This window comes from Manis pentadactyla, chromosome 6 (assembly GCF_030020395.1).
Source record: "Manis pentadactyla isolate mManPen7 chromosome 6, mManPen7.hap1, whole genome shotgun sequence".
NCBI lineage: Eukaryota > Metazoa > Chordata > Mammalia > Pholidota > Manidae > Manis > Manis pentadactyla.
Genome location: NC_080024.1, coordinates 156,014,654 through 156,029,595, shown reverse-complemented (window position 1 = coordinate 156,029,595; position 14,942 = coordinate 156,014,654). Strand labels below are relative to the sequence as shown.

At 42.9% G+C, this 14,942-nt stretch overlaps 1 protein-coding gene and 1 non-coding gene across 8 annotated transcripts in view; both read right to left on the bottom strand.

Annotated features, from left to right (window-relative positions):
* ZNF236 (zinc finger protein 236) overlaps window positions 1–9,288 on the bottom strand; it is a 107,804-nt gene extending 98,516 nt beyond the window's left edge. For 2 of the 7 annotated variants that reach the window (XM_036884167.2, XM_057504295.1), the window contains exon 1: window positions 8,476–9,283. In XM_036884167.2, coding sequence (XP_036740062.2) covers window positions 8,476–8,530 — 55 coding nt within the window. In that variant the 5' untranslated portion in view covers window positions 8,531–9,283. Of the gene's footprint in view, window positions 1–8,475 lie in introns of all 7 variants that reach the window. The other 5 variants (XM_036884166.2, XM_036884163.2, XM_057504294.1 and 2 more) reach the window with 4 other exon arrangements.
* A 5,163-nt stretch (window positions 9,289–14,451) lies between these two features.
* Window positions 14,452–14,557, bottom strand: LOC118911849 (U6 spliceosomal RNA). Its single transcript, XR_005024626.1, has one exon. It is a non-coding gene; the product is annotated as a U6 spliceosomal RNA (small nuclear RNA).
* Between the last annotated feature and the right edge of the window lie 385 nt (window positions 14,558–14,942).

The following is a 14,942-nucleotide window of genomic DNA, read 5'->3' as shown; positions in this document are numbered from 1 at the left end:
AGATAAATACCTAGTCAGAAACTCATTAAATGATCCCCAATAGGGTCAGGATTAGCAAGGTGAGGCTACAGATACCTGACGTTTTATTGTTACAATTTTGACATACTGTACTTTGCTAAATGTAGATAATGTGTATGTAGTACCTAAATATTTACCTGAGCTTAAATTCTTTGTTTAAAAATAAAAATTTACAGGTAATAAAAGCAAATACTTGAATGAGGATTGATATTCATTAAAAACATAGTAATGTGAGGCATGAACAGAAGACCATGCAAATGCAAATGTGACAAAATGAGCATTGAAAGCACACCTGGGTGATACTCTCCACAAACATGTGATTTAGGTTAAACCGCAACAGCGGCCAATTAGAGCTAAAGAGCGCTACGGAGAATTTGTGGATAGCCCATTCCAAGATTTAGTCCAGATTTCCAATAAAACATATATTGTATGCTCAGGACACACATCTCTGAAAAATGGCTATCTATAGATTAAAATATGGGTTACAGGTCACAGACTGGGGGACAATGATGAATGCAAAACTGGGGTCAAGAGCCTCAACTCTGAAAACCAGACTGCCTATCACTCAGCTCAAGTCTTCATCGAAAGATGATGTTGATAAATCATGCCTGCTCCCATATAATAAATGTGAAACCAAAAAATACTGTTTAAAAATTAAGAAACGAACACACCAGAATGACTGACATTAAAGACAGATAAAGCCAAGAATTGAGGAGGGTATGGAGCCACTGGAAACTTCATATCCTGCTAGAAAGGTGAAAATCCCCCCACTCACTCAAGACTCATCAGGCAGCACCACCCGAAGCCACGTATGCGCAAACCGTGTACCACAGCAACTCCCCTCCCAGGTGCTCCTCTCGGAAGGTGCGCACATGTGCACCGAAAGGCACGCTTAAAAGCACTCATAGAAGCACTATTTACAACAGCCAGCAACTAAAAACAACATAAGTACCTGTCAACAGCAGAAAGGGTAAATAAACTGAAGCCATTCACAGAATGGAATACTACTCAACAATGAGGGTGACCAACCTACTGCTATAAACAGCGACACCTGAAGCTCACGTTTTGGCCAAAAGAGCTCAGACATAAGAAAACATTCCGTATGACTCCATCTCATAAATTCAAGTAATGGGCAGAACTAATCTGGTTAGACATCAGGACAGTGTTAGTGTTGTGAGGGTACAACTGGATAAAGCATAATGGGGACTTGTAGGGTGCTGTCACTGTCCCACTTGGTAATGTAAGAAATCACATATGTAATTTTATGGATTATTATTATAGCCCATATATCTGGGTGCTAATTATATGAGAAATATCTCGTGAAAATTCACTGAGCTGAACACAATTTCTGTTCTTCTCTGTATGTTATATACATATATAAAGTTACTTAAAAGTTTAGTGCTATAATATATATCTTTCTTTTGTATTCTTGTCTTTTCCTCTAGACTGGGGTCAACTAACTATGGCCTAGTCTTTCTGATAAAGTTTCATGGAAAACAGCCCCATGCATCGGTTTATGTATTACCTACGGCAGCTTTCAGGCTACAAAACAGATCTAAGCAGTTAAACAGAGACCTTAGGACCTAGAAAGCCTAAAACACTTACCCTCTGGCCGTTCACAGAAAAAGCCTGCCGACTCCTGCCTTAGAGAGTAGAGCATGATCCCAAACCAGACAGCCATCACTATTTTAATCCCTGGAATTTCTACTACCCTCCATGCTCCTCAGCACCACAGTGAAGCCCTGGAGGGATAAAGGCATTAGGCGTTTATATATACTATGAGTTATTTTCTACCATAAATAGCCTTAAAACTTAAGCACAATCTCTTTAAAGCTAATAAGGACGTTTGTCTTAGTCATGCGGTAGGAAGCCCGGATGCTCTCCTAAATCACAATCTTCAGAAAATTAATACAATGAAGGCCAGTGTGCCTATATTTCACCACCCTGGGAAATACCAATATACCTGACCCCATATCTATTCACCCCACCTGCTAATGTCTCTGCTAAGCACTTGCAAGCTGATAAATGCACCCGCGAGCATTAAGGCCCTCACATGCTGCTTAACAATGAGCAATCACATACTTCCTGAAACTGAAACTGTGCAGAGTGTTTTCTAAGTATGACAAGTGTAGCAACAGCAGTTTGCAAAACGATTTTAGGCAACAGGGGAGGGATTGTTATGGCTCTTATTTGTTTTAAAGTGTCTTAGTGTAAAGGATACTTGACACTTAGTATAAAATATAACATCAAAACAGTAAAGTGCTGGCACATGGATAGACATGCAGACCAATGGGGTAAACTGAGAGTCCAGAAATAAACCCACACATCCACTGTCAACTGATTTTCAACAAAGGTGCCAAGACCATTCACTGGAGACAGAACAATCTCTTCAACAAATGGTTGTGGGACAAGTGGACATCCACATAAAAGAAAGAATTTGGATCCTCACTTCATACCATATACAAAAAAAAAAAGGATCAAAACCTCAATTTAAGAACTAAAACTATTAAACCGTTAGAAGAAAACATAATGACTATGTTTAATGACTATGGAATTGGCAATGGATTCTTAATATGACACCAAAAGCAGAAGCAATCAAAGAAAAAATAGACAAACTGGACTTCATCAAAATATAAAACTTTTTTGCTTCAAAAGATGCTATTAAGAAAGTGAAAATACAAGCTACAGAATGGAAAAATATCTGCAAATCATGTATCTGATAAGGGTCTAGTATCCAGCATATGTGAAGAATTTTCACAACAACAAAAACAACCCCATTAAAAAACAAGTAAAGGATTTGAATAGACATTTCTCCAAAGATACACAAATGGCCCGCAAGTACATGCAAAGATGCTCAACACCGTTAATCATTAGGGAACTGCATGAGGTGCCACTTCATAGCCACTAAGATGACTGAAGTAAAAAGAGTAGCAGAAATAACAAGTGTTGGTGAGACTGCAAAAAAACTGTAACCCCAACCCACTGCTGGTGGGCATGAAAAATGGCACAGCTGCTGTGGAATGGCTGCTGTCTCCTCAATAACGCAATTTCCATGAGACCCAGCAACTCCGCTCCTAGGTATACCCCTAAAAGAACAGAAAACAGGTGTTCAAACAAAAACACGCACACAAACATTTATAGCAGCTATATTTACAATAGCCACAAAGTTTTAACAACATAAATGTCTATCAACAAATGAACTAAATGTGTTATAGCCACACAATGGAGTATTATCCAGCCATAAAAAGGACTGTCATACCGATACATACCACAACATATATGAACCCTCAAAGCAGTATGCTAATTCAAAGAAGCCAGGTACAAAAGGCCACAAATTGCCTGATTCCATTTTATTAAGTATCCACAATAGGCAAATCCTGAGACAGAAAACATTAGTGATTAACAGGGGTGGGGTAGGGTGGGGTGGGGGCAGGGAACAGGAAGTGACTTCTTAATGGTAGCAAGTTTCCATTTGGAGTGATGAGAAAGTTTTAGAAATGGATAGCTGTGGGCTGCGGAACAGCTTAGCAGAACACTATGAAAGTACCTCATACCCATAAACTGTATACTTTACAGTAGTTACAATGGCAAATTTTATATCTATTTTATCACAAAAATAAAAAACAAATGTCTCTTTTTTTATTATTGAGCTCTAAGAACTATATATAATTTAAATGCATGCAACAAGACTACAAAAGGCAGGGGATCTTGACTGAATTCCACAATCTACTATCTATAGTAGAAAGGATGAATTAAATGACAGTATGTTCATAGAATACTATACAACTATGAAAATGAACACATTTCTGCTATACAGTAACACAGAGAATCTCACAAATTTAAAATTAATAAAGCCAGAAACAAAAGGGTATAAACTAGGGACTCAATTTAGTTCAAAACCAGGTAAAACTAACCTATGGAAGTGGGTAACAAAAAGTCATAACCCTTGGTGGGAAGGCTCAGCAGTAACTTGGGGAGAACAGCAGGGATTTTTAAGATACTTCTAATGTCTTCACTTAAAATCTGTGCACTTTTCTATGATGTTCCATTCATTAATTATTCAAATGCAATAATAAAGGTTTCAAAACACACACAAGTTTCTGGCGTCTCTTAAAATACCATAAGCTATGGCAATAATTAAATGGAGCAGTCAGCAGCCTGCCCCTGTGGACAAAGAGCTCTGCAATTCCCCACAATCTCTAGAGCTATTAACTGCTAGTCCCTACCACCTTCAGCGGCTTCTCACCCACCGATGGAGTCACTTCATATTAAGTGCACACAGCCTGTTCATGCAGCTGATTACCTAAATTCTTAATCCACTAAAGCCATAGTTTTCGTATGCTGAGAGACAGTTTAAGGGAAGGCACTTAGAGCTGTGGGCTATTTCTGAATTCTTCAGCCTCCCTCTCTTCAACCAGAACAACTTTACCATCAGCCAGTGGTTCTCAACACGGAGCACACAGCAGACTCGCCTGGGAGCTTTACAAGCAGTGATGCCTGGTCCCACCTCACAGACTTGGATCCAACTGGACTTGGATCAGGCCTGGTCCTGAGACCTCTGAAGGCCCCCAGGTGGCGCCGTGACGCACCGCCCTGGGTAAGAACCACCACGGAGGCCTCACCGCAGCTTCACGTCAAGTTCTACGGCTGAAAGAAGCTCAGCAAGCACTGCTGATCCCACGAGCCCACTGACATTCTGTATACAGAGACCCTGACACATAATAGGCATAAAAACTGCTGAATTGACTTTAACGAAGAATTATGGTTTAGTATGGCTTTCGCAGGCTAGTTTTGGGTCAAAGACCAAGATTTTGAAGCCACGTTAACTCACTACTTGATTCCAGGATCATAAAATATTTAGATTTTATGTTATCTAACCACACCTTCCTCAAAATACTAAATAGTCCAAGTTTCTGCCTAACTCAACAGCTCAGCTATGGAGAGTGAAGATTTCTTCTCCTTTATGAAGAAATCTTTTCATCCTTGGATACCTGATATTGTGAGGAAGTTATTTTAAGCAGAATGTCTCCCCTTGTTACGTACCTCTATCTAGTATCTGATTTTGCCCACTGAGGCAGACGAGTCACCTTAAACCTAGGGCACTACGTCTGCTGCTGCCTTGTGAGAATTTAGTTCTCCTCTTCTTAACTTATCCCAGTAGTCTCCTGCTCTCGGAGGGAAGTGTACAAAGTTCCTGGATTCATCCAAGAAAATCTAAAATGGCCTAACTTGTAATCTGAGCAAGAAAGGACTTATTTATTTATTTGGCTCAAGGTCCCTCCATCTCAGCTCTCTGGAAAAGAAGTATTACAAATATCCTTCCAACAGAAAACAGAAACTGTCCAACTTAAGGTCCAAGCTAGGGAAAACGTTTTGCACCATTCCATTGGAAAAAACAAACAGAAGTCATACAAGATCCCCAAATTAGTTCCTGCCAAGGTCACATTAATGCTTACTAAGCATAAACTAAAATAACTGTGAAGAAATCCTATCTCACTCATGTGGAAAGGCACAAAGCAAGTACTCAGTAAGCACTCCCCCACCAAATGAGAGATGATGCTTACTCCATTACAGTGCTCCCACGGATCTGCAAGCGGTGCCTTCCAAGACCCCCAGTGGAAGCCCAAAACTGAAGAGCACACAGAACCCTATATATACTGTTTTTTCCTGTACATACACACTTATGATAAAGTTTACTTTGTAAGTTAGGGCAGCAAGAGATTAACAATGATTAATAATGAAAGAGAAAATGGTAACAATGTACTGTAATAAAAGTTATGTAAATGTGGTCTCTCCCTCAGAATATCTTATTTATAGAACTGACCCTTCTTCTGATGAGAAATGATGAAATGCCTACAGGAAAAGATGGAGGCAGATGATGGAGGCGATGGAGATTGCAACCTAGTGTTAGGCTGCTGTTGACCTTCCGACCACTGGGTCATCTGCTTCTGATGACCTCGGTGTACAAGGGGTTACTGAAACCAAGGGTGAGCAGGGACTCCTGTACTTAAGTCCTAGATATTCTTGAGTAGGCCTTCTAATTATTTATTGAGATTTCATTCTTGACATAATTTCTCTGGGAGACCTACCTTTGACCTTTCCCTGCTGCCATGAAGTGTTCCTGACGTCCTAGGACATGCTGCCCTGAAGAGCCAAGGCAGAGATCATGTCTCCCTTGAACTCTGCATCCCCCAGCCTCTGCCACAGTGCCCATCTATCACAGAGCTTTAAAATATCTGTTCAATAAATGAATTAACCTGTATGTAGGGCTTTATATTTATCAAGGCAGAACAATAAAATACACACTTTGAACTCAAAGGTAGGTTCAAATCCCAAGTCTGCCACTTCCTTGCTGGGTGGACCTTCCAAATCCCTTAACCTCTGAGCCTCATTTTCCCTATCTGTAAAAATCCCCATCGACCTTCCAGGTTTCTCTTAGGAATAAGATTCATAATGGGGGATACACAAAACAAAATAATTTCAAATTAGGAGAAACATTATTGAGAGAATAAACTGATAGAGTAACGGTCTTCAAACATTTTGGTCTCAGGACCCCTTCACAAATTCTTAGGTATTATTGAGGACACAAAAGACCTTAGGTTTATACATGTTGTATCTATTGATATTTGTCCTATTAGAAATTAAAACTGAACAATTGTTAAGATATTTATTTAAAAATGTATCTGTCACGTTAACATAAATTTTGTGAAAAATATATTCTCCAAAAAAAGTTAAGAGTTTTCACTTCTACAAATCTTTGAAATGTCTGACTTAGTATGTAAGGCAGGTGGATCCTCAGATCTGCTTCTGGATTCTCTCTGTTGTAATACGTTGTTTATGAACGAAACACATGGAGACAATGCAGCTTCACGCAGCTTGGTTCCGTCACAGCTGAGCTCATGCTAAGGCGTCAGCAGTTTCACCCCTAACTGCTCCTGTTCCATCCCAGTGGAAGTGAAGCACTGGGGAAGCCAAGCTGTCTTCCTGTCACTGTGAGCACACCTTGCAGACCCCTGCGAGTGTGTCCAGGCCCTCCCAGGGGTGCTCCAACCACACTGAGACCCTGTGGTAGAGAATGACGGGTGTAAAGCAGGGAAAGGCTCACGGGTTTCAGGAAGGCCTCTCTTAGGACGCCGAGGCGCTGAGACCTACCGAATGAACGGAATAGGGCAAAGGCCCTGGCACCGACTCCCCTGTGGCACCAGTGAAAACACAGACGACAGAAGGGTCCAGAAGGTAACAGGGAAGGAGCCCCGTTAAGGGCGAGATCAGGACCCCACAGGAGTGTGGATTCCACGTTGAAGGGATGAGCAATTCACCTAAGAGTTTGAATCAGGGTGTGGCCTCCTGATCTGCCTTTCAAAGTGATCCTGAGGGCGGACAGGACATGGGCTTGTAGGGGGCCTGCAAGGGACAAGCCCAGCCCAGCCCAGCCCAGCCCGAGGGCTCCTAGAGGAGCCCGCCTGAGAGACGATGGGGTTGGGACTCCGCATGGGAAGCACAGGGCCCACAGGAAATACATTTTTGAGGTAGAAGCTGCAAGATTTAATTATGAAGTGTCTTCAGGAGCAAGAGCATGAGAATCATTCTTCAGTTGGGGTTTGAAAAAACCAGGTCAACGGTGACGCCATGTGGCAAACCAGTTGAGGCCGGAGGAAGAACACGTTCCCAGCCCCACGTCAACGGCAGCTTCGCGCTACCCCCCGCCTTCCGGGGCGCCCGAGGCGCCGCACCTCACACCGGTTTTGGCAGCGGGCGTATTAACAGAAACGTAAACACTGAATAAAATAAGGCCAAGCCGAGGCGGGGATCGAGGCCTTCGGGCCTTGCGAACCGCGGGCCCCCTCGGCTCCGAGCAGGTGCCCAACGCGCGCCCAGCCGCCGCGCCTTCCTCCCGGCGCCGGGGGGCCCCGCCGCCAGCGCGCGGCTTTGTCCGGGCGCCGCCCGTCGGCGGTGCTCGGCCCATCCACGCTCGCGCGAAGGCGCCGCTGAGTCACCCGCCGGGCGGCCGGCTGTGGGAGCGAGGCTGCGGGACGCAGAGCCCGCCGCAGGCCCGCGCGCCTCCCCGCCGGCCACCCCGGCGCGCGTCCCGCCCGGCGGGCCGCCCCCGTGGGCAGGGCCGTCTCCGCGCGCGGCCTCCACCGGGAGGGGGCGCGGCGCGCTCCTCGCCCCCGGCCCGCCGCGCCCGCCCGGCCCGGAAAGTAGGCCCAGCCGGCGGAGGGGCCGGCGCGCCGCGCCGTATCATTCCGCCCGCGCCCTGCGGCCGCAGTCAGACGTCGGCGGCAGCTGTGGCGGCGGCGGCGCGGCGCCCCTCCCGGCCGCAGCCCCCTGCCGGCCCCCGGCCCGCCCCGGCCCCGCTCCGCCGCCCCAGGCCGGCCCGGCCCGCTCCCGGCGCCTCATCCGGGGACTATATTCGCGCGGAGCGGCACAGCGCGGCCGGCCGGCCGGGCCGCTTACCGGTGTCGCCGCGCGCCTGGCTCTCCCTGGGTTTCGGGGGGCGGCCCCGCGGCATCGTCGGCGGCGGCGGCGGCCCAGCCCTCGGCCGCGCACACACTCGCGCGCATGCACCCGCCGGAGCGCGCACGCGCGGGGAACGGCCGCGGGGGCGCGGCGCGCGCCCGGCCGAGCGGCGAAGGCGGGCGGCCGCCGAGCCCGGGCCGAGCGCCCGCGGGCCTCACGGGGGTAACGCGCCCGAGCGAGCGAACGGGAGGGCCAGAGCCGCGCCGGCCTTGGCGGGTGCCATGGCCCGGCGGGCCGCGTTGGGGGCGTCGGGCGCGCGCGCGCGGTGGGGGCTGGGAGCGGGGCCGTGCGCATGCGCGCTCCGCGGTTCGGGCCCGCGGGGCGCGGGCGGCCCGGGGTCTCCTGGCAGCCGCTGCCTCCCGGCGTGCGGTACCCCGGCGTGCGGCCCCTGAAGTCACGCGGGCGGGACAGGAAGCGGGAGAGGCACCCCTTTAACCGTCAGAGATGGTCAGGAAGCTCCCCAGGAAGAGGCGGCAGGGAGAAGGAAGGGGACGAGCGGGGCCCTCGCCGCGGGCTCAGCTCGCGCTCCCGCAGCTCCGGGCGCGGTGCCGTGGGCGACTCCCTCCGCAGGCCGGCGGACGCGCGCCCGGGGCCCTGGGCTGAGGACCGTCTTGGACGTTCCTGCAGGTCACCGATGTGCCTGGTGTCTGATGAAATACATTAAAAGTTATAATTTCAGATGTGCTGAACTTTTATTTTTGTGGCGGTTGCCCACACTGACTCCCGCACAATCCTAACAGCTCGACAGCGCCGGTGAGGGAAGGAGAGGCGGGCTCCCCGGAGGAGGCGTGACGGCTGCTCAAGCCAAAGAGGTCTGTCATCGTTCAGTGTCCTCGGAAAAACTCATTCAAAGCAATAAATAATGATTCCCAACTACATGCAAGATATTATAAGGGAATACAAAAGTAAAACATTGTAACCCCAAACAAACTTGTAGCCAAGAGGCAAGAAAGAGGAAACGTAAAAATATAATAAGAGGTTTATAAAAACGTGCAGAGAACGTTGGCAAGGGCAAGATTAATTACAATTTTAAAAAATAAGTAGGAGAGACCCTCTTTTAACTGAGTTTTTGCGAACGGTTTCATTCCAACAGGGCTCTCCAAGTGGAGACAATAGGGTAAAAAAGGAAAAAAACGAAAATTAGGAGTCTCTGTCAGGTGCCTTATGTATGTTCACTGATGTTTGTCTATGTTCAGTTCCTGAAAAAAATAGGCAGATAACCACATTTTTTAAGAAACACGTTCAGAGAGGTTAATATCGCACATCAGCCAGCCAGTGAATGGCTAAAGGGATTTAACAATTATTAACGTCTGCTGTTTCTCTTACAATTTAGTTGTTTACAAAAGATATTTTTTAAATCCTTAGCAGTCCTGCAAGGAACCATTCATTTTAAGAATGACACTGAGGTCCAGAGGAGTTTGTAGTTTACTTAAGTCTGCATAGCCTGTAAGCAAATCCAAGACTCACCAAGTCCTTTTACCTGTTAATCCAGCATATCTGGATGCAGTAAAGGAGGGGTCTCTGCAAATTTAGACAAAAAGTGACAGCAATTCCATATACGTATTGGAGGTGATGTAGGCTATGAGGCTGAGAAAATAGACTGGAGGCAGATCAGAAGAATCCAGGGCCATTTGTAAATCACCTTGAATAGTGTGTAGAAATGTATATACCCTATTTTGCTTTGACAAGGATTTGAAGTTATTTACATATATCAACGAAAAGTTTATAGATAAAATCAGGATAAATGAAAAAATAATCAAAGGGAGTACCTAAACTGATAAAACCCCTACATAACTACAAACAGCAAATAGAAGACTGAAGTCTAGGTTTCTTAACCCTAATGAAGTAGATGTGATTAGTTACAGGATTCTCACTGTGAAAGACAGCTCTATCCCTATGTAGTTTTGTACGATTATTTCCTTATTAAGTATATACCATGTATATACTTAATGCACACATAACATATATAAGATCATATTGTATGCAGAGACCATTTTACCTCTTCCTTTCTGATTTGGATGCCTTTCCTTTCTTCTTGCCTAGTTGTTCTGGCTAGGACTTCCAGGGCCATGTTGAAGAGGAGCGGTGAGAGTGGGCACCTTCGTCTTGTTCCTGATCTGAAAAGCTTTGAATATTTCATCATTGAGTATGATGTTAACTATGGGCTTGTCACATATGGTGTTTATTGTGTTGAAGTACATTCTTTCTACACCCAATTTATTGAGAGTTTTCATCATGAAAGGATATTGAATTCTGTCAAATACTTTTTCCACATCTATTGAGATGAGCATATGGTTGCTACCTTTCATTCTATGAATTTGGTATACCGCATTTATTGATTTGCATTGCTTTCCAGGATAAATTCCACTTAATCATGGTGTATGATCCTTTTAATGTGCTGTTGAATTGAGTTTGCTAGTACTTTGTCAAAAATTTTTGCATATATATTCATCAGCAATATTGGCCTATAATTTTCTTATAGTGGCAAATGGCTTCAGTATCAGGGTAATAATGGCCTTGTAAAATGAGTTTGGGAGTGTTCCCTCCTCTTTAATTTTTTGGAAGAGTTTGAGAAGGATTGATGTTAAGTCCTTTTTAAATGTTTAGTAGAATTCAATGGTGAAACTATCTGATCCTGGAATTATCTTTAGGGGAGATTTTTTATTACTGTTTCAATCTCCTTACTTGGTCTGCTCAAATTTTCTATTTTTCACGATTCAGTCTTGGTAGGTAGTATGTAGGTTGGTTTTCTAGACTCATCCTCTTGGATGTCTCAGAAGGTTCCCAGGAGGTCTGCTTTTTTCTTCCATTTCACCTTTAAATTAGTAACTATATCAGATATTTAAAAGGGGTCATAAAACATAAGCTCCCTGGAACCACCAGACAGATGGTTCTCTTCTAGAGAAGAGCCAACACCCTGGAAACCCCATATGTGCCCCTCCCTGAGGGCATCCTCCTCCTAGGAGTACCTGCCTTTATGGTTGTACAGTCTATTTAGATGTCTTTAAATAAATGAAATACTGGTCAATTGGCCCACCTTTTGAACTTTTCTTAAAGTTCTTTCAAATTCTTTTATCTCTTGCTTCTCTGCTCAATATTGTGCTTGTGAGATTCACTGAAGCTGATGCATGTAGCTGAAGTTCATTTATTTTCAGTTACACAGTATTTCACTGTAAGACTATGTCATCGTTTATTGATTCAATCCATTGTTGATGGACTTTTAAATTGTTTAGTGGTTTGTTTTTTTAATGAACATGCTGCTATATGTATTCTTGTACTTATCTTCTGGTGTTAGTTATTTTTTAATACAGTATGACAATTATTTATATTTATTATATTTTGCTTTCACTTTGTCCCAAGTCATCTGAGTTTACTTTTCTCTACAGTCTTGCCTTTTTTGGATCATCTTTTTTTTAATGCTATTTTTCCCCCTTTACTAGTTTGAAAGTTATATACTCTGTTAATGATATACTTATGAAAGTAGAATGTTAATATCTTCACCCTTCTTCTAATTTGTATACTATTGTTGTTCTGTTTTAATTCTACTTTTAAAGTGCAGAGAGTATTATTATTTTATTTACTCTAGTATGTCTAGAAAACCTATTTCTATTACAAATTTTGGGGCCTACATTCCTCCTTGAATCTCTGACCTTATCTACTGTTCCTTTCTGTCTCATACATACTTTACAATTTCACTTAGTGTGCGTGACTAGTAGCAAACAGTCTCATAATGTCTATTTTGCTCTCATCTAAAAATGTCTTTATTTTGCCTTCATTCTTAAAAGGTACTTTTTCTTTTCAACCCACTGAAAATACTCCATTTCTAGCTTGGCTTCTATCATGGGTGATGAAGAGTCAGTTATCAATTTTGTCCTTTTGGAAGTCACCATTAAAAAATATATATATATATATATATATTTTATTTTGTTATTATTAATCTACAATTACATGAAGAACATTATGTTTACTAGGCTCCCTTCACAAAGTCCCCCCCACAAACCCCATTACAGTCACTGCCCATCAGCGTAGTAAGATGTTGTAGAATCACTACTTGTCTTCTCTGTGTTGCACAGCCCTCCCTATGCTCCCCCCCACATTATACATGCTAATCGTAATGCCCCCTTTCTTTCTCCCCGCCCTTGTCCCTCCCTTCCCACCGACCCTCCCCAGTCCCTTTCCCTTTGGTAACTGTTAGTCCATTCTTGGGTTCTGTGAGTCTGCTGCTGTTTTGTTCCTTCAGTTTTTATTTGTTCTTATACTCCACATATGAGTGAAATCACTTGGTACTTGTCTCTCTCCACCTGGCTTATTTCACTGAGCATAATACCCTCTAACTCCACCCATGTTGTTGCAAATGGTAGGATTTGTTTTCTTCTTATGGCTGAATAATATTCCATTGTGTGTATGTACCACATCTTCTTTATCCATTCATCTACTGATGGACACTTAGGTTGCTTCCATTTCTTGGCTATTGTAAATAGTGGAAGTCACCATTTTTTTTTACTAGGAGCTTTTAAGACCTCACAGCCATTGCTGTCTTACAGATTCACAAGGGTGTGCCTAAAAGTGGATTCTTTCATTTATACTTTCAGGGAGTCATTGGGCTTTCTCAGGAATTATTTCTACAAATATGGCCTTAGCCTCATTCTTTCTCTTTCTCTTAGAATTCCAACCAAATTTATCTTCTCATTTTATTCTCCACATTTCTTAATTTTTCTTTAATAATGTCTGTCTCTCTCTGTATTGCATTCTGTATACTTTTTTAGGACTTATTTTGCAATTTATCAATTTTATCTCCTGCTTTGTCTTCAAGTAAGCCCATCCATTGAGTTGGATAATTCTAGTATTTCTTCTTTATATTTTGTAATTTAATTCTTTATCAAATTTGCTTGACAAAATTTTCCAACTTTCTAATGATATAATTTTCAAGCATACCCAAAAAGCTGAAAGAGTTGTATGATGAACTCCTATATACTGAACACCTAGATTCAAGTCTTAATATTTTTGCAATGTATCCTTCATCTATGTATTTTTCTTGTTAAACTATTTGAAACAAGCTATATACATCACATTTTACCCCTAAATACTTAAGCATGAGTCTCCTAAGAATACTGCCATTTTCTTACATTATTCATAATACATTATACCTAAAAGTATCAATAATCTCTTTTTATATTTAGTACCTAGTCCACATTTAAATAATCTCCATTGTCTCTAAATTGTCTTAATTTCCCAATCAGGATACAGTAAGGCTTCATGTCTTAAATTTTTATTGTGTCTCATTTTATTTTTAACAGCACTTTTGAGATATAATTGACATACATGAACAGCATATTACAAAAGGGTGAAGTCTGATAAATTTTGACACATGTATACAGATGTGAAACCATCAATACAATCAGGGTGTGAACATGTCCTATCAACCCAAATACCTCCTTGTTCCCTTTGTACTCTCTTCCCCCTCTGCTCCCTCCTCCCTATTTCCCAGAAAACCACTGATCTTTCTGCCACTAAAGATTAGATTGCATTTTCTATAATTTTATATAAATGGAAACATACCATATGTATCCTGTTTAATGTCTTTCATTCAGAATAACTACTTTGAGATTGTTCATGTTGTATGAATCAATGCTTTGATCCTTTTCATTGCTGAATAGTATTTCTTTTCTTAAACTGAGATATAATTGATATATAACATTATTTTAGTTTCAGGTATACAATAATGATTTGATAATTATATATCACAAAATGATCAACACTATAAGTCTAGTTAACATCCATGACCACACAGTGTTAGTGTTTTTCCCTGTGAGAACTTTCAAGATCTATTCTCCTAGCAACTTTCAAATGCACAATACAGTATTAGTCATCCCTTGGGGTACTTTATATGCCCACAACTTATTTATTTTATAAAAAACTATGGAATGCCTCACAGATTTGCATGTCATCCTTGTTCAGGAGCCTTGTTCATCTTCTCTGAATCATTCCAATTTTACCATATGTGCCTCAAAGTGAGCACTGGATAGTATTCCATTGTGTATGTGTACCCGTTTCTCTATCCATATACCTGTTGATGGACATTTCGGTTGTTTTCAGGTTTTGACTACTCTCAACAGGACCCAGGCTAGGGTGAGAGAAACTTGTGCACAGAATTTAAGAAGGCACTCACTCCAAGGTTTGTGCAAATGTTCCACTTACCTCACCCCTATGCTGGCCTGATTGCAGATACAACTGCCGTGAACATTTGTGTCAAGTCTTGGCATGGACATATGCTTTCATTTCTCTTTCATAAATATGAAGGAATGAAATGGCAGTTACATAGTTGTTGTATGTCTAACATTTTTCAGAAGCTACTAAACTGTTTTCCAAAGAAGCTGCACCATCTTATTTCTACCAGCAACATG